The sequence below is a fragment of the Triticum urartu genome, chromosome 6A (genome assembly GCF_056163025.1).
Source record: "Triticum urartu cultivar PI428250 chromosome 6A, HENAU_Tu73, whole genome shotgun sequence".
NCBI classification, from domain to species: domain Eukaryota; kingdom Viridiplantae; phylum Streptophyta; class Magnoliopsida; order Poales; family Poaceae; genus Triticum; species Triticum urartu.
This window is the reverse complement of record NC_141878.1, coordinates 308,891,804-308,917,132: the sequence shown is the minus strand read 5'-3', so window position 1 is coordinate 308,917,132 and position 25,329 is coordinate 308,891,804. Positions and strand designations below refer to the sequence as shown.

Genomic DNA, 25,329 nt, shown 5'->3' with positions numbered 1-25,329 from the left:
GTAATCAACTATAGAGCTACGTTCACTATCTTCATCTAGCCTTGTTGTTTCTTGAGAATCACGTGGGGAGGCTGATGCTACAATCTTTAAATGATGATATTTTCTCACAGTAGCCCACTTGCCTGACTGCCTCATCATAAGTGATTGATGAGGGATACACAAGAACATTAGTTTGATGCAAGAACATGGTTAAAAGACAGATGTACTAGTATGTACCAAAAACGGGAAGGCATGTCATATTCAAAGGTATAGTGTGTAAGCTAAGCAGATGCAATTTAACCAAATTGGAAGCAATACAAGCTAGACATCCGGCTAGAGTGGTGAGCATGCTCATCTAGGACCTAAGAGCCTAGTGGGAGGCGGGCTGCTTAGCCACCATCGTGGCTTTTTAGTTGGCTTCCAGGTGATGCATGTCTGTGCTGAGCTTGTCACTGGCTCGGCCAGTGCCCTGACTAGCCATTTGACTTCTAGTGCTCCCGGGATGGTGGTTCATGTAAAAAATATCTTTCCTTACCTTAATAAAGACCGACTTCGGCCTTTCTAATACAATCTAGACACCATATGCAACATGCAACCACATGTGACACCGTGAAGTTAAAGCAGGCACCTGGGATGGTGGTTCATTGGGAGCGAGGTCATCAACTCCAGAGCTACATTTAACTGTAATGCCCTCGATGCGGCTATATCTCCCACGTGTCGAAGCACGACTTAGAGGCATAACCGCATTGAAAGCAATGTCGCAAGTGAGGTAATCTTCGCAAACAACCCATGTAATACAATAGGGGAAAAGATACATAGTTGGCTTACAATCGCCACTTCACACAAATACATGAATATAGCATTGCAACATCCACATACAATCAGGGTCCGACTACGGAACCAAAATAAAAGAAGAACCCCAAATGCGACAAAGGTCCCCGATCAACCCCAACTGGGCTCCACTACTGATCAACTAGAACGAAACAACATAAAGGACAAGATCTTCATAGAGCTCCTCCTTGAGCTTGGTTGCGTCATCTGCACGGACTCATCGGCACCTGCAAGCTGGTTTTGGAAGTATCTGTGAGCCACAGGGACTCAGCAATCTCACACCCTCGCGATCAAGACTATTTAAGCTTATGGGTAAGGTAAAGGTATGAGGTGGAGCTGCAGTAAGCGACTAGCATATATGGTGCCTAACATACGCAAATGAGAGCGAGAAGAGAAGGCAAAGCATGGTCGATAAAAATATGATCAATAAGTGATCCTAGAACAACCTACGTCAAACATGACTCCAACACCGTGTTCACTTCCCGGACTCCGCCGAGAAGAGACCATCATGGTTACGCACGCGGTTGATGTATTTTAAATTAAGGTCAACTTCAGGTTTTTCTACAACCGGACGTTAACAAATTCCCATCTGCCCATAACCACGGGCACGGCTTTCGAAAGTTCAAATCCCTGCAGGGGTGTCCCAACTTAGCCCATGACAAGCTCTCACGGTCAATGAAGGAATAGACCTCCTCCTGAGACATTCCGATCAGACTCGGTATCCCGGTACAACAAGACATTTCGACAGGGTAAAACTAAACCAGCAACACCGCCCGAATGTGCCGACAAATCCCGATAGGAGCTGCACATATCTCTTTCTCAGGGCACACTCAGATTGTCCTAGGTACGGGTAGGCCAGCCCAGAGTTGCCCCTGGTGGTCACCGGCAGCTGACAGTTTGGACCAACACTCAGAGGAGCACTGGCCGGGGGGGGGGGGGTAAAATAATGATGACCCTTGAGTCCACGAAACCCAAGGGAAAAAGCCTAGGTGGCGAATGGTAAAACCAATGTTGGGCATTACTGGAAGAGCTTTACTTAAGGCGAACTGTCAAGGGGTTCCCATTATAGCCCAACCACGTAAGGAACACAAAATCCGGGAACATAACACCGATATGACGAAACTAGGGCGGCAAGAGTGGAACAAAACACCAGGCATAAGGCCGAGCCTTCCACCCTTTACCAAGTATATAGATGCATTAATTAAATAAGATATATTGTGATATCCAAACAAGTAAACATGTTCCAACAAGGAACAACAACTCCATGTTCCAACAAGGAACAAACTTCAATCTTCACCTGCAACTAACAACGCTATAAGAGGGGCTGAGCAAAGCGGTAACATAGCCAATCAACGGTTTGCTAGGATAAGGTGGGTTAGGGGCTTGGTTCAACAATATGGGTGGCATGATAAGCAAGTGGTAGGTATCGCAGCATAGGCATAGCAAAAGAGCGAGCATCTAAGCAAGCAAAGATAGAAGTGATTTCGAGGGTATGGTCATCTTGCCTGAAATCCCACAAGGAAGAAGAACGAGTCCATGAATAAGACAAACGGACGTAGTCAAACGGGTCCTCACAAACGCGACGTTATCGGAACCAACCCGAAGAAGAAACACCGGAAAGAACCAAACAACATAGTAAACAACCACCACATAAGCATGGCACAATGCGCAAACAAGTATGATGCATGTATGGTTTAAAGATACATGGCATGGCATGGCAAAGTGCACAAACAATCCTACAGATTAAGTGGAGCTCAATATGCAACTCCGTTGCATATTGACGAAACACCACATGACTTATTTAGTTCTCTCTCATTTATGTACCCAACAAGATTAAATGTTGTTAGCATGGCAAGAGGTGAAGCAAATGAAAACTACCTATCTAGTCAAGTTTAAATGAGGCCGGAAACAACGAACAACAATTTCCGGAAACTCCTCATATGCATATATTAGGTTTGGTACTGTTCTGCCCTAAACACATTTTTAGAGTTATTAAACATGCAAGAAAAGTGCACCATGTTAAAATAGGCAATTTTCTACCCCACTTACATATAAAGTTTGTTAAAAACAGAGCTACGGTTATTTAGTTATGGAATAAATCATTTTAACATGGCATAGGAGCAAATTTAACCAAACAGAATTTTAAACATTTCAAACATGGATGAAAGTTGCATATTATTAAACTAGACAAAATTCTAAGCAACTTTCATATATAAATTGTTTTAATCCGATGCACGGTTATTAAGTTATTATATGCATGAAGTTTAGGGGCTATTCTGTAAAACTACGATCTCTGGTTAATTACTAAATTCATACAGAGGAGAAGAAAAACAAGCCAGGCCGAATCTGAAACAGGGCAGGCGCTGGGGGCGGCTCACCCATGGGCTTCAGCCCGTTTGCAGAGAGGCTGGCAGCCCGGGCGAGGGGAGAGTGCAGGCCGCGGGAGGAAGGTAGGGCGATTCTGCCAACGGGGCCCACGATGGGAGGGACTCATCCCCGACCTCCTGACGAGGACGAGGCAGGAAGACGCCGATGAGCTTCGACTGCGGGTGGCGGCTGTGGAAGCCAGATCTAGCCGAGCACTTGCCGGATCCGGAAGGAGGCGAGGCGAGAGCATCCATTTCCGGCGACTGTGGGGCCGGGCATCGACGGCGGAGGGGCACTGGATCTGGGACGAAAGGAGACGCCGGCGAGGTTCCTGTGATGAGGCCTTGGCGCAGCACCTCCTGAGGGATGCGGGAGCAGGGGACGGCAGGGCGGCGACAGAAGGCGGTGCAGGGGTCTTAGATGCGGGAGGATGTAGGGGACGGCGCTAGCGGACTCCGGCGCGGACGACAGCCACCAGCGGCGCTCGGGAAGATCTTGGGCGCTCGGGACGGGCCCCTGGCTCGGGCGCTCGCGGGCGCCTACGGGCGATGGCGGTGGGAGGCTCGGGCCTAGGCGGGCCCACGATGGGTCTCGAGGCCCGCGGCGAAGTGGGGGGAGTCAGGCGCGACGTGGCCTCGCTTGGTTGGGCGGGGAGGTGATGCAGCTCACTGGGGTGGCGCCACATGGCGACGGTGAGTTGGCGGCGCTGGAGGAGGCCAAGTGGCGGCGGCGGAGCGGATCTGGTGGCGACAAGTGGCGGGTGGAGGCTGGGGCTGCGCGAAAAATGAGGAGGAGGGTGGAAGAAGGCCAAAAATGGCATGGAGGGGGTCTATATAAGGTAAGGGTGCTAGGGTTAGGGGGTTTGAAGCCGTTCGATCTCGATCGGACGACCCGGAGCGGAGGGGGGTTAGATAGGTGGGCTAGTGGGCTGTGAAGAGAGGTTGGGCTGAGATGAGAGGAGAGGAGTGCAGCCCGGCAACTGTTTCTGGAGACCGAAAATGTCCGACGTTAGACCGGCTATACTGCCGCTATAGTTTAACGGTTGGGCTATCAAACGAGCTCCGAATGCGATGAAACTTGGCGGGCGACCTACTAACAACATAACAACAGCGCACGCCAACTTTCAACCCATTCCGATAACATTTTCCGGCCACTTATAAAATAATATTTCGGACATGCCGCGGGCGCATGCAAGTGTGTCTGGGCTCAGAACGGACAACGGAGAGAACGAGGAGGCCGGGACGCATGCAAGTTTTAAAAACATGATGATGCAATGCACATGATGACATGATAAGATGCAACACGCAATCAAAAGACCTGACAACGACAGTGAATAACTGACGGACACCTGGCACATCGGTCTCGGGGCATTACAACACTCCACCACTACGAGAGGATCTCGTCCCGAGATCTAGAATGGCACCGGAGGAACAACGGAAAAGGAAGATAAACGGTAAAACTAAGTTGCTTCTTTGACAAACAAGTGAAACCAAATAACCTTGATAAGGTTGCGCAAAATGAAAGAAAGAAAACAACGGAGAAGAACAAAGTTGAAAGCACTCCGTTAAGAAAGAGGAATAAGAAAGAACCGATTCGGGTAGCACTTCGGTTGAAAAGAGATGAAGACTTGATGAAATGAGAGAACTTGAGCAAAAGGGGCACAACACTCCGGTTAAGTGGATAGCCACGAAAAGAACACGATCCAAGATGATGAGAGAAAAGAGCAACATCACAATGGCTCCGGAACAAAAGTAAGAGTGGAATGGAATGAACGAAGGGGAACACGATCTTGAGAGAGCACAGTTAACAAATGCTAGAATGGAGTTGTTGGAAAACCAACAACGAAAAGAATAATCTTGATATGGTCTTATGGAACACATCTCAAACTTATGAGGTGAAATTCTGCCACTAACGGAAACGATAGATTGGATTGATATCAACAAGGAGATGAGACGCTTATATCACCGGAAGGATAAATGAAGAAATTGGGTCATATATAAGCACCAAAAATAGCAACAATCCTTAGGGAAGACTTTAGGTGAAATATAACCCAAGATAACTCCAATGACGAGATTGATGGATTTAAAGTATCACATTCTTAAAAACATGTGAATCATGGAACATGAACTCAGATTACCAAGAATGACATAATACCACCTCCAATGATACAGAAGAAAGAATTGCACTCCAGATAGCAAAATGAAGAATGCTTGAATTCCTCTGAAAAGAATCTTGATGAACACTTCTAGAAGGAATTAAATCTTTGATGAACCATCATGTAGAACCTCCATGAAGAACTCCGTTAAACAAAAGAATGATCAAATGGAAAGAAAGGGTAGTTGAAAACACAAGGTGGAACCTTGTACAGATTTAGATAGATCTCCGTGATTACATAATTGCGAGAGCTTGGAACTCTGGGAAAGAAAGATGAGCACTTGAAACCAAGAATATGTATGATGAACCACTCCAGAATAAGGAATTGAATCATTTGGATGAAACAAGACTAAGAATTACATTATGCTTATCCTTCACCAATTAAATTGATGACAATCAATGGATACGACATATTACTTATTCTCGTAGAAAAGATTAAGATAGATATAGCGCCAACTTGAGAAGGTCTTCAAAGAACCACCGGTAGAATTTGAAAGAACGGAAGTATGATAACGTAAGAAGAGGAATCTTGAACAAGCCACCGTAAGAATTGAAAAAGAATAAATAAAACATGAAGAAACACCGGGAAGGATTAGCAAATAAACGAAGATGCTTGAGAGAATTCAGATCCATGAGAACGGAGGGATCACGAACTAATTAGAGATCACTTGAATGAAGAACTGGTAAGATTTGGAGAACCATAGCTGAAAGCTAAGAATGAATAAATTCTGAGATGCTAGGCTCCAGAGAAACAAACTGAAAAGAATCTTGAATTGCTCTGGATGGGTGAAAAGGATTCTCACAATCGAAAATAATTATGAGAGGATGGCAACACGCTAGAATCACGAATCTTGAAGAGAAAAGAACAAGATTAAAGAGAAACTCTTCTTCGGTCTTCAACATCCGAGAATGACGACGAGTACACCACCAAGAATTATTGAGGCACACCGGAATGAAGAATGGAAAAGTTGAGCCAACGATGAAAAGAATTAGAAAGATCTTGGACAAGGGCATTTGACTGATGATAAATCATTCTTACATTAAACTTCAAAAGAATTTAGGGTAGCTCCAGGAAATAAGAAGAGTCAGGTAAGATCCTGGGAAAAGACCTGTGGGTTAGGGCCCACTCAAAAGAAACACCGTTGAGATGATTTAAAAGAGAGAATGCACCAGTTGAATTAAATGGCTTGAATGGGATAACAACCTCGAAATAGGTTGAACGAAAGCAGAGTGGAAAACACGAATCATCAATTATGTTGAGCACTCCGGAACAATATAATAGCGAGAGGTGAACGATTAAGAATTGCACCGGCATGAGAAAACATTGAAATACGGAAAACAATATGATCAACACCGAAAGCTTGAATTGGTTCCACCTGAGAAGAAAAAGAATGAATAATGGTGAACTAGAAACTTCGTTAAAATCTTCATGAGCATCACCGGGTAAGAACATGAAGGAAGAAGAATGGAGAGACTTCCATAATAAAATGGATACTTGATAAAGACATCCGAGTCCTCGAAGAAAAAGGGTTGGTGGGTGGGAAAACAAAGGCAACTTGGGATGGAAGAAAACAACACCGTTGAGAAAGCTGAGATTGTATCTTGCGGATGTTGAAATGTTCGGATCCACTAGAAGAGAAGCACACCGGTTGAAAAGGGTTGACAAGACAATCTTGATGATCAAGAAGGATTGGTATCCACATCGGAGTATGAGAACACCCTTTGGGGAAAGGTATGGAATCAACACTTGACTTTGAAGCAACTCGAATACCACAACTCAAAACAAAAACAAAGGATTGGCTTGCAGAATAAGCCGGAACAAACATATGATAGAGATTTCGTCCGAAGTTTTCGTGGTGGGGCCTACACGGGCTCGATCGCACAACACCATCATGTACAAGGCAGTGCACATGACATACGAAGCGTCCCCGAGTCGGCATAGCCAAGGACTCTTTAAGACACAAAGAGACCACTGTAAAACCGACCGTGAATAGGTGGACCACTAGACGTCGAACCCCAATTTCATATCATACATCTGTTGGAAAGATCTCCTAAGAGCTACTTGAATTCCCACTTATAAACTCCCAAAATTTTCCGGTTATGCAATCAGGTGTTGGGGATACAGGGGAAGCATAATATCTCACCCAAAACTAGCAAATCCTACATCCAGCTGTATCCATCCTTCAACACATAACCAAGAAACCTTCGGAAATCGTCTACCTCAACCTTCGAAAAGCATCCGTTATACAAGTTATGGCGATACTCCCGAACTCCCGCCCCAGTACTGGGTGGCGTCGAGGTTATCTCACCAACGAACTGCATAAAAGAGATTTTCGATGTCGGCGTACTAAACTCAGGTATTCCAAAACCGCAACGATAAAATTATGACGACAACAACTCAGAGCTCAACTCCCCGGGACACTTCCACAAAACCCCTGACAGGAGGCACCAAGACAATGTTCTCATCATAAAACCATCGGAACAATTCCAAGATAGCCGCGTGATCCTAAATTTTTTTTTTAGTGAAATTTGAGAAGAGAAGAGTCAAAACTCTACGTCAGGATGCCTTACCAGAGCGATGAGGAGACTGGGAAGTAAAAAGAATTCCTAAACTCTCCGATATATAATTCCTAGAAGACTCAAAACATTTTTCGAGACACAACTCGGTCGCTAAAAACGATCAAGCAATGGGGCTCCTAAGGTCGGGGAAGGCTCTGATTACCAACTTGTAACACCCTCGATGCGGCTATATCTCCCACGTGTCGAAGCACGACTTAGAGGCATAACCGCATTGAAAGCAATGTCGCAAGTGAGGTAATCTTCGCAAACAACCCATGTAATACAATAGGGGAAAAGATACATAGTTGGCTTACAATCGCCACTTCACACAAATACATGAATATAGCATTGCAACATCCACATACAATCAGGGTCCGACTACGGATCCAAAATAAAAGAAGAACCCCAAATGCGACAAAGGTCCCCGATCGACCCCAATTGGCCTCCACTACTGATCAACTAGAACGAAACAACATAAAGTACAAGATCTTCATAGAGCTCCTCCTTGAGCTTGGTTGCGTCATCTGCACGGACTCATCGGCACCTGCAAGATGTTTTTGGAAGTATCTGTGAGCCACAGGGACTCAGCAATCTCACGCCCTCGCGATCAAGACTATTTAAGCTTATGGGTAAGGTAAAGGTATGAGGTGGAGCTGCAGTAAGCGACTAGCACATATGGTGGCTAACATATGCAAATGAGAGCGAGAAGAGAAGGCAAAGCACGGTCGATAAAAATATGATCAATAAGTGATCCTAGAACAACCTACGTCAAACATGACTCCAACACCGTGTTCACTTCCCGGACTCCGCCGAGAAGAGACCATCACGGTTACAAACGCGGTTGATGTATTTTAAATTAAGGTCAACTTCAGGTTTTTCTACAACCGGACGTTAACAAATTCCCATCTTCCCATAACCGCGGGCACGGCTTTCGAAAGTTCAAATCCCTGCAGGGGTGTCCCAGCTTAGCCCATGACAAGATCTCACGGTCAACAAAGGAATAGACCTCCTCCAGAGACATTCCGATCAGACTCAGTATCCCGGTACAACAAGACATTTCGACAGGGTAAAACTAAACCAGCAACACCGCCCGAATGTGCCGACAAATCCAGATAGGAGCTGCACATATCTCTTTCTCAGGGCAAACTTAGATTGTCCTAGGTACGGATAGACCAGCCCAGAATTGCCCCTGGTGGTCACCATCAGCTGACAGTTTGGACCAACACTTAGAGGAGCACTGGCCCGGGGGGCGGGGGGGGGGGGGGGGGGGGGTAAAATGATGATGACCCTTGAGTCCGCGAAACCCAAGGGAAAAAGGCTAGGTGGAGAATGGTAAAACCAATCTTGGGCATTGCTGGAAGAGCTTTACTTAAGGCGAACTGTCAAGGGGTTCCCATTATAGCCCAACCGTGTAAGGAACGCAAAATCCGGGAACATAACACCGATATGACGGAAACTAGGGCGGCAAGAGTGGAACAAAACACCAGGCATAAGGCCAAGCCTTCCACCCTTTACCAAGTATATAGATGCATTAATTAAATAAGATATATTGTGATATCCCAACAAGTAAACATGTTCCAACAAGGAACAACAACTCCATGTTCCAACAAGGAACAAACTTCAATCTTCACCTGCAACTAACAACGCTATAAGAGGGGCTGAGCATAGCGGTAACATAGCCAATCAACGGTTTGCTAGGACAAGGTGGGTTAGGGGCTTGGTTCAACAATATGGGTGGCATGATAAGCAAGTGGTAGGTATCGGAGCATAGGCATAGCAAAAGAGCGAGCATCTAAGCAAGCAAAGATAGAAGTGATTTCGAGGGTATGCTCATCTTGCCTGAAATCCCGCAAGGAAGAAGAACGAGTCCATGAAGAAGACAAATGGACGTAGTCAAACGGGTCCTCACAAACGCGACGTTATCGGAACCAACCCGAAGAAGCAACACCGGAAAGAAGCAAACAACATAGTAAACAACCACCACATAAGCATGGCACGATGCGCAAACAAGTATGATGCATGTCCGGTTTAAAGATACATGGCATGGCATGGCAAAGTGCACAAACAATCCTATAGATTAAGTGGAGCTCAATATGCAACTCCGTTGCATATTGACGAAACACCACATGACTTATTTAGTTCTCTCTCGTTTATGTACCCAACAAGATTAAATGTTGTTAGCATGGTAAGAGGTGAAGCAAATGAAAACTACCTATCTAGTCAAGTTTAAATGAGGCCGGAAACAACGAACAACAATTTCCGAAACTCCTCATATGCATATATTAGGTTTGGTACTGTTCTGCCCTAAACACATTTTTAGAGTTATTAAACATGCAAGAAAAGTGCACCATGTTAAAATAGGCAATTTTTACCCCATTTACATATAAAGTTTGTTAAAAACGGAGCTACGGTTATTTAGTTATGGAATAAATCATTTTAACATGGCATAGGAGCAAATTTAACCAAACAGCATTTTAAACATTTCAAACATGGATGAAAGTTGCATATTATTAAAATAGACAAAATTCTAAGCAACTTTCATATATAAATTGTTTTAGTGTGATGCACGGTTATTAAGTTATTGTATGCATGAAGTTTAGGGGCTATTCTGTAAAACTGCGATCTCTGGTTAATTAGTAAATTCATCCAGAGGAGAAGAAAAACAAGCTAGGCCGAATCTGAAACAGGGCAGGCGCTGGGGGCGGCTCACCCATGGGCTTCGGCCCGTTCGCAGAGAGGCTGGCAGGCCGGGCGAGGGGAGAGTGCAGGCCGCGGGAGGAAGGTGGGCCGGTTCTGCCAATGGGGCCCACAGAGGGAGGGACTCATCCCCGACCTCCTGACGAGGACGAGGCAGGACGACGCCGATGAGCTTCGACTGCGGGCGACGGCTGTGGAAGCCAGATCCAGCCGAGGACTTGCCAGATCCGGAAGGAGGCGAGGCGAGAGCATATGTTTCCGACGACTGTGGGGCCGGGCATCGACGGCGGAGGGGCGCTGGATCTGGGACGGAAGGAGACGCCGGCGAGGTTCCTGCGACGAGGCCTTGGCGCAGTACCTCCTGAGGGATGCGGGAGCAGGGGATGCTGGGGCGGTGACAGAAGGCGGTGCAGGGGTCGTAGATGCGGGAGGATGCAGGGGACGGCGCTAGCGGACTCCGGCGCGGACGATGGCCACCAGCGGCGCTCGGGAAGATCTTGGGCGCTCGGGACGGGCCCCTGGCTCGGGCGCTCGCGGGGGCCTACGGGCGATGGCGGTGGGCGGCTCGGGCCCAGGCGGGCCCGCGATGGGTCTCAAGGCCCACGGCGAAGTGGGGGGAGGCAGGCGCGACGTGGCCTCGCCTGGTTGGGCGGGGCGGTGATGCTGCCCACTGGGGTGGCGCCACATGGCGACGGTGAGTTGGCGGTGCTGGAGGAGGCCAAGTGGCGGCGGTGGAGCGGAACTGGTGGCGACAAGTGGTGGGTGGAGGCTGGGGCTGCGCGAAAAATGAGGAGGAGGGTGGAAGAAGGCCAAAAATGGCATGGAGGGGGTCTATATAAGGTAGGGGGGCTAGGGTTAGGGGGTTTGAGGCCGTTTCGGAGCCGTTCGATCTCGATCGGACGACCCGGAGCGGAGGGGGGTTAGATAGGTGGGCTAGTGGGCTCTAAAGAGAGGTTGGGCTGAGATGAGAGGAGAGGAGTGCAGCCCGGCAACTGTTTCTGGAGACCGAAAACGTCCGACGTTAGACCAGCTATACTGCCGCTATAGTTTAACGGTTGGGTTATCAAACGAGCTCCGAATGCGATGAAACTTGGCGGGCGACGTACTAACAACATAACAACAGCACACGCCAACTTTCAACCCATTCCGATAACATTTTCCGGCCACTTATAAAATAATATTTCGGACATGCTGCGGGCGCGTGCAAGTGTGTCTGGGCTCAGAACGGGCAACGGAGAGAACGAGGAGGCCGGGACGCATGCAAGTTTTGAAAACATGATGATGCAATGCACATGATGACATGATAAGATGCAACACGCAATCAAAAGACCTGACAACGACAGCGAATAACTGACGGACACCTGGCACATCGGTCTCGGGGCGTTACATTACCGTCTCCATCTGCTGACACTACAGTCTTTAAATGGCTGAAACGTGTCTGGCCAAGCCGTGTACCACGCTGGAGCAACTTCTCTCTTTTATTTTTCTGCTTCTGTGAATGCAGCAGAGTCTGAAATACCCTTGCATAAAAACACAATAGTGAGAGTATGGGTGAAGTGTGTGCAGAACTAGTGCACTGTAAAAGTAGCAGATATCAGGTGGCTGAAAAATAAATGATAGGAGACATGTGATAGCTCTAGAACATTGCATGGCAAACAAAATTAGATTCTACTCTGTATGATTTTGTAATATATGAGCACAGGAAATGCAGGTACTCCTCCAGCACACCACCACATGTGGTCCTATCAAGATAACAGTCGACTGAAAATAAATAGGTCAGTCCATTTTTTATGAACCGTCCGATCTATAAGGAACGGGCAGATGGCCTTTGTCTACCTCCCGCCAGTCACTATTGATGATCTTTCTCGAACCGCCAGCGACCACCGGCCCAGACCCCTGCCTCCGCCGCCCCGCCCTCCCCTCGACCTCACACCACCACTGTGCTTGGCAGTGCCCCCAGGCAATCCCTTTAATCCCGACCGACCTCTAGATCGGGAGCCAGCAGCTCTAGGCCCCACACGCCCCTAAGATAAACACCGAGGCGCTGCTTCCCCGGCATAATAGGCGGACTAGTTCCTGTTACGCAGGGGAATGCTTCCGTTAATTGGGAATCAACTGGCCAGGAATTGAAATCCAGGGGGCGACGGACCTCTAGCTAAGGTGAAACATTATATGAGGAGAAACCTTGTGCATCACAAGTAACTAGGAACATCTAGTATCAAGAAGAAGCGGTCAACTAGTGTCTTTTGTGGGATGAATACTGTTCAAGCAGACACGTAAGATTTGCACGAATAAGGGAAGAGGAGTACCATTTTCGGTTGCCAGTGTGGTCGCCTCCACATGTCGCACCAATTTTCTTCTTTTTGCCGGGGAAACTGATGTTTTGGAGGAGGGTGCAGGCTTGGACGAACCCATGGCCAAATTGTTGACTGTGTTGCCGTGGCCATATGTCGGCGGAGGGGAAGCAGATCCAAGGCGGCGAAGGACGACGTAGCAGGAACAGCTCTGGTGCGGTGGACGGTGGGGAAGTTGGAGCGACAGCGGTGAGGCGCAGGACGGCGTGGTTGAACTGGCTCGGGTACGGATGGCTCGGCCTTGGCTTCAACTACTAGCTTTGGATGGCGTCACGGTTGTGGTTACGGTGGACGAAGACGTCGCGGTATCAGCTCTGGTGTGATGTAGGAAGGTGGCAGTTGATGGGTGGGATGGGGTGGCGGATGGAGGATGCCGGGGTTTCGTGGCTAGTGGAAAGGTAGTTTTGGCGCCCACGGAGTACGAATGGGGAATCAGGCGGGTGGGGGTGTGATGCCCAGAGACCGTTGCGCCAGGTGTCTTCCGGTTTTTCGCTGTTGTTGCCTTGTCTTTCGCTTGCGTGTTGCTTCTTGCCATGCCATCATGTGCATTGCATCATCATGTTTTCAAAACTTGCATCCGTCCAGGTCTCCCAGCTCTTTCCGTCGTCCGTTCTGAGCCCGTCCACACTTGCACGTGTCCGCGGCACGTCCGAAATATTATTTTATAAGTGGCCAGAAAATGTTCTCGGAATGGGTTGAAAGTTGACATGCGGTGTTGTTATGTTGACAGTAGGCCACCTACCAAGTTTCATCGCATTCGGAGTCCATTTGACGCCCCACCGGATAAACTATAGCGGCAATATAGCCGGTCAAACGTCGGACGTTTTCGGTGTCCGGAAGCTGCTGTCAGGGCTCTCTCTCTCCTCTCTTCTCAGCCCACTAGCCCATCTATCTAACCTCCCTCCGCTCCGGATCGTCTGATCGCGATCCGAGGGTCCGAAAACGGACTAAAACCCCCCTCTCCTTACCCATTCCTATAAATGGATACTCGCTCCTCCAATTATGGAAACCCTAGCCATCACCCCTCATTTTCCGCGCCCCTCCACAGTGCCGCCGCCACTTGGCGCCTCCTCCTCCACCTCCCAGCTGCCGTAGCCCGCGCAACCCATCCGGGGCCCGCCTGGGCCCGTACACCGCCGCTTCCCTGCAGCGCCCACAGTGTTGTGCCCGCGGCCACGAGAGGAGGCCGAGCTTCTCTCTCCGTCCAGCGCTGCCACTTGCCGGCAAGCCACCGGAGTCGCCACCGGCAACCACATCCAGGCCAGGTCGCCCCTCGACCCTCTCCCTCCTTTCGTCTTCCCCGTCCTCTAACTCACCTCGCTGGCTTACTCTTTCTCTCCAGCGGGTAACATCACACCCCACCGCCGTTCATCCGACGCTCTGCCTCGTCGTCGGCCTGCTCCGGCCAGATCCAGTCCCGGCGTCCCGGATCTGAGCTCCACCACCGTAGATCCAACCTCCCTTCGCCTCCCCGACCGGACCCACCATCCCATGTCGACGTTGACCGCTGGAACCACCGCCGCTGCTTTCCCATGCTAGAGGAGGACGAGCCACTTGCCCTCGTGCCTCCTCTACTCGCACGCGCATGGGCCTGCGTCGCCTGGTCGAGCCGGCCCTTCTACTCCCAGGGCCTCCTCTAAGTCGGCACTGTTGCGGCGCAGCCTCTCCACCAACTGGGCTTTGCCCATGGTGAGAGCCCAGCATAGCGTCCAGCTTTTCAGCCCGTTGTTTTTTCCTGATGCTGGGATTTTCGCATTAATCTAGAGATTGTAGTTTTTACAGGAAAGCCCCTCATGTTCATGCATTTAGTAATTCACAAACCGTGCATCTTATGTAAAAACTTTATATATGAAATATGCTTAGAATTTTTTCTAGTTTCATAATTTCCAACTTTCATCCATGTTTGAAATGTTTAAATTGCTGTCTGCTTTAGTTTGCTTAAATAACATGCTAAAATGCTTTATTTCACACCTAAATAAACGTAGCTCCAAACCTAACACACTTTATATGTAAATGGGGTAGAAAAATGCCTAGTTTTACATGGTGGCTTTACTTTGCATGTCTAAAAAACTCTAAAATTGTGTATAGGGCAGAACAGTACCAAATCCATAAATATGCATATGAGGATTTTCCGGACTTGTTGTTTGTTGTTCCGGCCTCATTTAAACTTGCCTAGATAGGTAGTTTTCTTTTGCTTCACCCCTTGACATGTTAAGAACATTTAATATTGTTGATTACATAAACGGGAGAGAACTAAATAAGTCACGTAATGTTTCATCAATATGCAACTCGTTGCATATTGAGCTCCACTTAATTTGTAGGATTGTTTGTGCACTTTGCCATGCCATGCCTCATTAAACCGGACATGCATCATACTTGGTTGTGCATCATGCCATGTTCATGTGTTGGTTGTTTACTATGTTGTTTGCTTCTTTCTGGTGTTGCCTCTTCGAGTTAGTTCTGGTAACGTCGCGTTTGTGAGCATCCGCTCGACTATGTTCGTTTGTCTTCTTCATGGACTCGTTCTTCTTCCTTGCGGGATCTCAGGCAAGATGACCATACCCTCGAAATCACTTCTATCTTTGCTTGCTAGTTTCTCGATCTATTGCCATGCCATGATACCTACCACTTGCTATATCATGCCTCCCATATTGCCATGTCAAGCCTCTAACCTACCTTGCCTAGCAAACCGTTGTTTGGCTATGTTACCGCTTTGCTCAGCCCCTCTTATAGCGTTAATACTTGCAGGTGAAGATTAAGTTTATTCCATGTTGGAACATGGATATGTTGAGGTATCACAATATCTCTTATTTATTAAAGCGTGGAAGTCTCGGCCTTATGCCTGGTGTTTTGTTGCACTCTTGCCGCCCTAGTTTCTATCATACCGGTGTTATGTTCCTTGACTTTGCGTTCCTTACACGGTTGGGTGTTATGGGGACCCCTTGACAGTTCGCTTTGAATAAAACTCCTCCAGCAAGGCCCAACTTTGGTTTTACCATTTTCCTCACCACCACCTACTTTCCCCCTAGGAGTCGCGCTCCCGAGGGTCATCTTTATTTTAAGCCCCCCCGGGCCAGTGCTTGTCTAAGTGTTGGTCCGAACCGAGCTGCCTGCGGGGCCACCTCGAGGAAACTTGAGGTTTGGTTTTACTCGTAGCTAGTCTCATCCGGTGTTGCCCTTAGAACGAGATACGTGCGACTCCTATCGGGATTGTCGGCACATCGGGTGGCTTTGCTGGTCTTGTTTTACCATTGTTGAAATGTCTTGTAACCGGGATTCCGAGTCTGATCGGGTCTTCCTGGGAGAAGTAATATCCTTCGTTGTGTTGGGGAACGTAGCAGAAATTCAAAATTTTCTACGCATCACCAAGATCAATCTATGGAGTAATCTAGCAATGAGGGAAGGAGAGTGCATCTACATACCCTGGTAGATCGCTAAGCGGAAGCGTTCAAGTGAACATGGTTGATGGAGTCGTACTCGTCGTGATCCAAATCACCGATGATCCTAGTGCCGAACGGACGGCACCTCCACGTTCAACACACGTATAGCCCGGTGACGTCTCCTACGCCTTGATCCAGCAAGGGGAGAAGGAGAGGTTGGGGAAGACTCCATGCAGCAGCAGCAGCACGACGGCGTGGTGGTGGTGGAGGAGCGTGGCAATCCTGCAGGGCTTCGCCAAGCACCGCGGGAGAGGAGGAGGGAGAGAGGCAGGGCTGTGCCATGGAGAGGTCAAAACTCATGTGTTGGCAGCCCCAATGTCCTCAAGTATATATAGGTGAGAGGGAGGGGGGTGCGCCCCCTTTAGGGTTTCCACCCCAAGGGGTGCGGCAGCCCCAAACCCATCTAGGGTGGCGGCCAAGGGGGGAGAGGGGGAAACTTGCCCCCCAAGCTAGGTGGAGGCGCCCCCTCCCCAAATCCTAGGCGCCTTGGGCCCTTGTGGGGGGCGCACCAGCCCACCTGGGGCTGGTCCCCTCCCACACTTGGCCCATGCAGCCCTCCGGGGCTGGTGGCCCCACTTGGTGGACCACCGGGACCCTCCCGGTGGTCCCGGTACATTACCGATAAAACCCGAAACCTTTCCGGTGTCCAAAACAGGACTTCCCATATATAAATCTTTACCTCCGGACCATTCCGGAACTCCTCGTGACGTCCGGGATCTCATCCGGGACTCCGAACAACATTCGGCAACCACTTATATCTATTCCCTATAACCCTAGCGTCATTGAACCTTAAGTGTGTAGACCCTACGGGTTCGGGAACCATGCAGACATGACAGAGACAACTCTCTGGCCAATAACCAACAGCGGGATCTGGATACCCATGTTGGCTCCCACATGTTTCATGATGATCTCATCAGATGAACCACGATGTCAAGGACTTAATCAATCACGTATACAATTCCCTTTGTCTAGCGGTACGATACTTGCCCGAGATTCGATCGTCGGTATCCCGATACCTTGTTCAATCTCGTTACCGGCAAGTCTCTTTACTTGTTCCGTAAGACATCATCCCATGATCAACTGCTTGGTCACATTGTGCACATTATGATGATGTCCTACCGAGTGGGCCCAGAGATACCTCTCCGTTTACACGGAGTGATAAATCCCAGTCTCGATTCGTGCCAACCCAACAGACACTTTCGGAGATACCTGTAGTGTACCTTTATAGACACCCAGTTACGTTGTGACGTTTGGCACACGCAAAGAACTCCTACGGTATCCGGGAGTTGCACAATCTCATGGTCTAAGGAAATGATACTTGACATTAGAAAAGCTTTAGCAAACGAACTACATGATCTTGCGCTAGGCTTAGGATTGGGTCTTGTCCATCACATCATTCTCCTAATGATGTGATCCCGTTATCAACGACATCCAATGTCCATGGTCAGGAAACCATAACCATCTATTGATCAACGAGCTAGTCAACTAGAGGCTTACTAGGGACATGGTGTTGTCTATGTATCCACACATGTATCTGAGTTTCCTATCAATACAATTCTAGCATGGATAATAAACGATTATCATGAACAAGGAAATATAATAATAACCAATTTATTATTGCCTCTAGCAACACGTTGACCATGAGAGCATGTGATGGGCTAAGTTGGGACACCCCTACAGGGTTCTGAACTTTCGAAAGCTGTGCCCGCGGTTATGGGCAGATGGGAATTTTGTAATGTCCGGTTGTACAAAACCTAAAACTAAACTTAATTAAAATGAATCAACTGCGTGTGTAGCCGTGATGGTCTCTTCTCGGCGGAGTCCGGGAAGTGAACACGGTTCTTGTGTTATGCTCGAACGTAAGTAGTTTCAGGTTCACTTCTTGATCACTTCTAGTTTACGACCGTTCTTTGCTTCTCTTCTCGCTCTCATTTGTGTAAGTTAGCCACCACATATGCTAGTGCTTGCTGCAGCTCCACCTCACTACCTTTTCCTACCCCTTAAGCTTAAATAGTCTTGATCTCATGGGTGTGAGATTGCTGAGTCCTCGTGGATGACAGATACTTCCAAACAGTTGCAGGTGCCGATGATACCAGTGCAGGTGACGCAACTGAGCTCAAGTGGGAGCTCGATGAAGATCGTGTTCGTTGTGTTGTTTCGTTTTCCTTTCGATTAGTAGTGGAGCCTAGTTGGGGCGACCGGGGATCTTTTGCATTAGGGGTTGCCTTTCTTTATTTGGTTCCGTAGCTGGACCTTGATTGTATCTAGATGATGTAATGCTATATTTATGTTTTGTGTGAAGTGGCGATTGTAAGCCAAGTCTTTATCCCTTTGTTATTCAGTACATGAGATGTGTAAAGATTACCCCTCTTGCGACATGCCTACTATGCGGTTATGCCTCTAAGTCGTGCTCCTACACATGGGAGATATAGCCGCATCGTGGGTGTTACAGGGGGCGGGGGGGGGGGGGGGGCTAAGGGAGAACCATGTTTCGGTCTGGGACGCGCTTGTTTTTGGCTTTTTTGAACAGATGGGACGCGCTTGTTTGAAATTTGGGGAAAGTACAAACTTCGCCCCCCTCTTAAATTTCGGACCTACTGCGGGTCGGTGGTAGGATGGTAATCCCAGGTGTCCCAAATAGTGGCCTACTGCGGGAGCGATTTCGGCCGTGTGCATGTGTGCTTAGGCGGCTATTGTGTATGAATGTTTTGGGGAGGCGGTTGTGTGGCGTCTAGATGAAGCTACAAACCTACCCCGGTTTAGACCTTTGGATGTCAGACCGGTAGGTTTCATGGGTCGAAGTTAGAAAAGTAATTTCCTTCTACTACCAAACATTGGTCTCACGCGGTTTCGGGCGAGTAGAGGATCTTTTGGCGTTTCGTTCGAAATTTTGAAACAGAAGCATTCACATTTAGAGTACTCTTTAACTTTGAGGATTGACCTAAATAGACAATGTTAAATTTGACCTTGTATGTTTGAAAACCTCATTAAATTATCCGCTTCTTTTTGAAATTTTGACACTTGAAAATCCTATGACTACGATTATTTTGGAATGGAGGAGCTAAATTTGAATCTAATTTGTACCGGACTATATATGCTATTATGTACAAAATCAGAGCAAAGATTGGTTCCCCCATAATTTAGGTATGATTTACAAATGCCATGATATCGAATTCAAATAATTGAATGGACTTAATGTTGAAGTTGATTTTTTTTAAACCACCTTAAGTTGAATTCAAATGTATACTAGTTCATAGCTAGCTATTTATAATGTTCATTGTGTATCTTTCGTATGCATAATGTGCTTTACACACACAACATGAACTATACTCACGTTCATATTCGATTGCTAAAGTATGCATTTTCTGGAGTTCAAAATACTAACTATGTGGATCAATTATGTCGAATAATAACATAGACATGCTCAAATTGAATAGAATCTAGATGTCTAATGGATCAATAACCGTTCCTTACGCGAATTGCAAATATCATGATCCCTTCCTAATATTTGGATACAATTTATATCTTTAATCAGTGTGTACATCAATCTTTTACGTGCAGTTTCACTCTCCATTGGTGGTCTCTCACACATGCTCACGCACTCTCTCCTGAGGTGTCTTTCTCGCATACATGCTCTCGATATAACCCTCCCTCCCTCTCGTAACCATTTACGCCTGTTTTCACTAACCCTTACCACAAGCACTCTTCCTCTCACAAGCATAAACACGCACAATCCCCATCAACCCTTTCTATATACATGGACCTACCTATGTGTCTCCTGTATGCACATTATCTCTAGGCCTGTCTCTCACGAATTGTCTCACACCTCTCTTCCTAATCGACGAGTATGATTCTAGCAGAGCATTATGTATGATGCCCCTTAAAGTTAGGTTTGATGAATAGTAATATCAGAGATAAGGGGTTACCTTTGTCCGGGAACCCAGGGTTACAAATCCTAGCCGGCTTTGACAGTGGACGAGTCCTTCACAATTCTACTATCGTTGTCTTGTACGACAAGTCATCCATGGGTCTCCCTAAATGCGTCACGGGCCGACCAATGTGGCACAGGAACCAAACCAAGGGCCTCACCTCGACCCACCGGACCTCACACGGTGACACACCCTCTGCCCCCAGGTCTCGTTATCTTCTCACACCCACCCAGACCAACACAGACACCACACAAAAAAAATCTCCTCGTGCCTCTATCCCTTCCCCCTTTCATATACAAACTCAACGGAATCTCTCGCTGTGACATCATATTAGTCTCTCTCTCTAGACCTCTCTCATTTCTCGTGCTCTCTATCCCACGCCCCCTCCTCCCGCCGGCCCCTCTATCCATGCCTCTCTCGAATACGTAATACACACACATACCTCTCTAGGCCCTGCCAAATACATCAACTACACATTCACACATGTTACATCACGTACCCCATTGATCTAAAAAGCCCTCTCTTCACGTTTATTTCGCATACAACATTCCTTTTGAATAAAGTGTGGTCAAAAAATTATTTTAGAATTTCTACATATATACAACATTACAAAGTTATATGGAGGAGTATGAACGTAAATTTATTCCGCTCTGTGAATTTTTATATTTTTATACTATATATAAAGTTAGTCATAATAAAGAGAAACAAAGAGCATCTCTCTCCCCATCACATACACCCCCTCTATGCCCCTTTCACGTACGCACACAAGCTATCTCCGGGTCCTCTAAAATTAAGCCCCAGCACATTCACGCATGTTTCATCTTTGTCTCGCGATATATACAGTGACGATCATTGTATTTGGAGCGAAAGTACGATACATACATTGGACTTCAGAATCCACTCATTACGGTCACCATTTACGTTTTGTGGTTATTATACAGTCACGGGCTCACCGTATAGCTTTGTATTTGCTCAAGACACGACTAGTTGGCCAGTTAAACACTCCACGTAGCACCTCTAGTGTTGCATCACATTATCAAACTACAATTGGGCCCACCTGTCGGCTTGTATCTACTCTTCTACAGTCTTATAAAAAATAGAGTTGGTGATGATGGTGTGCCTGCCATCCTGCAATATAGGCCTTCCGATTTATATCTGACAGATAGGAAGGAAACTGTGGCAATTTTGCAAAAAGGTACCCACACACCTCTCCACAATTGCAAATAAGGCCTTCCCTCGTTCACTCTTTTCTCTCACAAGATAAACTAGTCATACAAATCCATCTTGATGTTACGTGCAATGCACGGGCATCTTGCTAGTAAGAGTAGAAATATGAACATTTACAATAGCAAATATATATGATGTGAAAGTATATTAAATAATGAATCTAATGGTATTGATTTGTTATTGTATATGTTATAATTTCTGTCTATGAACTTTGTCAAAGTTTACAAAGTTTGACTTTGAGCAAAGCTAAAATGCGGAGTAAATAAAAACAGAGGGAGTATGCAAGGACTAGTATAGTTACTATTGTCGGAACATGGTAAGTTAGACCCCTAAATTCGGGCACGGACCGGGCACACCTCAATTATTCTTTCAAACAGTCGGACACCTACATTTAGCACACCATCCGGCTACTTAATCAAGTGTTACGCTTGACTACTTGAAAAGGAAAAGGGTGGCATCATACCCAAAACCACCACACTTGGGGCAAGGGCTCAACTTTGTACTGTACCACATTTGAACCAGGGCAAAAAAGCACCTGTTCTCCGCCTAATGTGCAACGCGGAGAACTGACGCTTGAATATGGCTGAGAAAACAGGGAAACCAACATGTGGGGCTCACCTGTCGGGAGGACGTGGCGCAGACTAGTCCAATGGAGGAGCTGACCCACGACCTCCTCGCCACCGGCAACCGTACATGTGGGTTGTGGGGGCCAGCAACACACTACTAGGAAAAGGCCTACTAATGGCGCACCACCGGTGCGCCATTAGTATCACGCCACTAGAATTTTTTACTAATGGCGCACCACAGGTGCGCCATTAGTATACGAGATACTAATGGCGCACCATGTGGTGCGCCATTAGTATACGATTCGGTGCTCCACTGGTATTCCCTCCAGGTGCGCCACTAATAACCTTATAGGTGCGCCACTAGTAATAAAGGAAGGTGCGCCACTAATAAGGGCTTAAATGCGCCACTAGTAATGTATTTGGAAAACAAAAAAAATCTAAATTTACAGAAAACAACCTATAAGGAAAAATGATTTAAAAACAAAAAATGAAATAGAATCATAATTTTTATTATAGTAAGAATATTACAATGTCTTTACAAGTTTCCAATAAAAGGAAAATTGCAAGGAAATAAAAGAAAATCCTAAAACTAATCTTCTAGTAATCTTTTCTTCTTTTTCTTCACTTTATCCCTGCAAAATGTAAAAAAATAAACAGAAACACAAACAAACTATTTATAACATGTCAATACTGTCATTTTTTATGCAGAACTAGATATGAGCATATATTTCCAGAATTACATGGTGTGAATATTGTATGAGTAAGATTATAATGGAAATGAATTTTGATAGCTAGGAGCCCACTTTCGACGAGTATTTATCTGACAGAGCTAAATAATCATGGCATTTACCTTTTGATAGTATTATTATACTATACTACCAGTATACTGCTCCACTTGGATTTTTTAGATGAGCAGATCTGAGATAGACATTTGTTCAAGTGGCTATAGGTAGGCTTGAAGAATTCTCATCGGTTCAAGTGGCTACAGGTAGTCGCACAGCTGGAATATAGACTACTAGTACTATTTGAAAAGAAAACAAGGGTAAATATGAACGTACTAGTCAGATCCGATCACATTGAGCTAGAAAGAAAATTCATCAGGAAACAGATGGCTGGTGACTTACTTCCAGACGTTGAGGATCTCATTGTGCCCGGCGAAGACGCTGCGGAGCGCGTTGTGGACGGACTGCTCACAGCGATAGCTGTCGCAAATGAACTCATTGTCCTGCAGGTAGTCCAGCAGCCAGGAATTAAAGATAGGAGGGCTAGAACTGAAAGAACTAACATCTTAGAAAGCAACAAGAGATAATTCATATATGAAAAATACATATGAAGTGGTCTTCACCAATTTTTTTGAAACATGAACGAAATGTTTTAGCAGTACCAATGATACATGTCAAATTAATTGTTCCTGTCATGACAATGTAAAAGTAGTACTTGCATGCCAATGAAGACTTGCTAGTGTCAGATTCTATGAGGTTCAGGACATGTGTAATTGTGCCAAGTTCACTTGTAATGCCATTATTCATGATCTGAACTTTATCCTCCACAAAATAAAATAACAGTTGATCCATGCGAATGATACTTAATTTTGAAGCTACTATTAATTTATAAACTGAATATAAAGTGAGTTTATAAATTCAGAAACAGAAAATTCAGTTAGGCTACTGTTAACTGAATTTTGGAGTGTATACTTAACAAAGGCTTCATTTGAATGTACAGTCAAATTAAAAAAATGTGTTCATGGGGCAGCAGCACTAAGAACTGAAAGAGAAAGGTGCAGAAAAAAGCTACTGAAAAACAATATCAGAAGTAGTGCAGACGCTGTTGAGGCGCTGACTGAACCATTGATAGTACTACCACTCTTCTTTTTTGCGTCCATTAGCGTGACAGTGAGGTTACAACCTTTAATTAATCATGCAGTATGTGTATAAACTATAAAAAGTAACTACACTGCCTGGTTTTCATCCAAATAAGAAAATAGAGCACAGGCGATTTTTTTCACATATTCACATCATTGATACATGATGAGATTTGATTGAGTGATGCAATGGTGGAAGAATAGAGTAATTGTTGTCCATTAGCTCATAAATGATTAATTATTACCTTCTTGAGGATAGGGGTGGCACACTTCCCTCTTAGACCGAAAGCATCAGAGTAGGTTATTACCTGCTTGAAATACGCCCCAAATCCATACCTGAGATAACAAAAATACATGAGAAAAGCATTCTGGATCTCTCCGATTTGCACAGCATACAGGATGTGCGATATCTGAACTTACGACAGGATGGAGCCACCTATTAATCTTGGGGCTTCCTTGCTCGCCATGGCCGGGCACCATCATCCTCTGCTGCTTCACCATCATCCTCTCCTCCAACGATGACCTGCGCAGGACTCGTACAAATAATTTTTAACACATCATACACAGATATAAATCATCTGAATCAAAAACAAGCTGCATCTAGTTCATCAAATGTTAGATGTACAGAATTTGATCGTACACTGCAATGCAAACCATTCAACCACGAAGTAGCTAGAGCTAGTGATTTCAATTCTCTACCATGATGCATGCATGTATGCGTGCAAGAAACCGCCAGACTAATTAAGCATTGAGGTAGGCTACATAATCCAATCCGGCTAGCTCGTAATCATATCCATACTAGGTAGCCGCTACGTAGTTATGTCTGGACAGAGAGTCAGAGACTGGGATGAACACGTACATGGGAAGGAGCAGGAGACGCAGGGCCTTATCTGCCCAACCTCCGACCAGATCGGTGGTGTTTGAGGCCGCCTTAGAGCTCCAGCGGTACCTCCCCTGCAGGAAAACAGAGCAATAGGCAAAAATCAGCTGTGCAGATCGATTCAGAAGCAGGATTAATGCAGGAGAGGCACAGTACCTTTCGAGATGAGTGCCATGGATGCAGAGCAGGAGGAGGACGGCCGTGCGTCCCTCCTTGCCAAACTTGGTGCAGAACAATGCAGAGGCTGCTTCCTCTCCCGGCGCATGGATGTGGAGAAGAAACCACCCTCCACCGGCGCCATCGCCTGTGGCACCTTGGCCTTGCCGCCGGATCCGCCGCCGTTCATCAATCATGGGCTAGCTCAACGATGACGAGGATCTTGAAGCCCGGCTATGGCTGTGGCGGCTGGATCTAGGGCCTTGGGGTGGCGGGGAGCTCCTCCTCCTGCAGCTCGGCGACCTCCACACCCCAGAGCAACGCCCTCG

General features: G+C 46.6%; 1 protein-coding gene across 1 annotated transcript; it reads right to left on the bottom strand.

Annotated features, from left to right (window-relative positions):
* Positions 1 to 22,692: 22,692 nt before the first annotated feature.
* On the bottom strand, positions 22,693 to 24,431 carry LOC147965094 (heptahelical transmembrane protein ADIPOR3-like). The gene is made up of 4 exons (XM_087527055.1): positions 24,385 to 24,431; positions 24,210 to 24,300; positions 23,228 to 23,328; positions 22,693 to 22,735 (listed from the first exon to the last, which is right to left on the bottom strand). Exons 1-4 carry the CDS (start codon positions 24,429 to 24,431, stop codon positions 22,693 to 22,695), a joined length of 282 nt encoding a protein of 93 aa, XP_087383181.1.
* Positions 24,432 to 25,329: the final 898 nt, after the last annotated feature.

What these genes read in the sequence shown, in the direction of transcription:
- LOC147965094 (XM_087527055.1), bottom strand. Translation starts at nt 24,431, where the DNA reads ATGGCGAGCAAGGAAGCCCCAAGATTAATAGGTGGCTCCATCCTGTC. An exon ending in ATAGGTGGCTCCATCCTGTC is followed by an intron (nt 24,301 to 24,384) that starts GTAAGTTCAGAT and finishes TTGTTATCTCAG; the next exon opens with GTATGGATTTGGGGCGTATT. An exon ending in GAGATCCTCAACGTCTGGAA is followed by an intron (nt 22,736 to 23,227) that starts GTAAGTCACCAG and finishes TACATTTTGCAG; the next exon opens with GGATAAAGTGAAGAAAAAGA.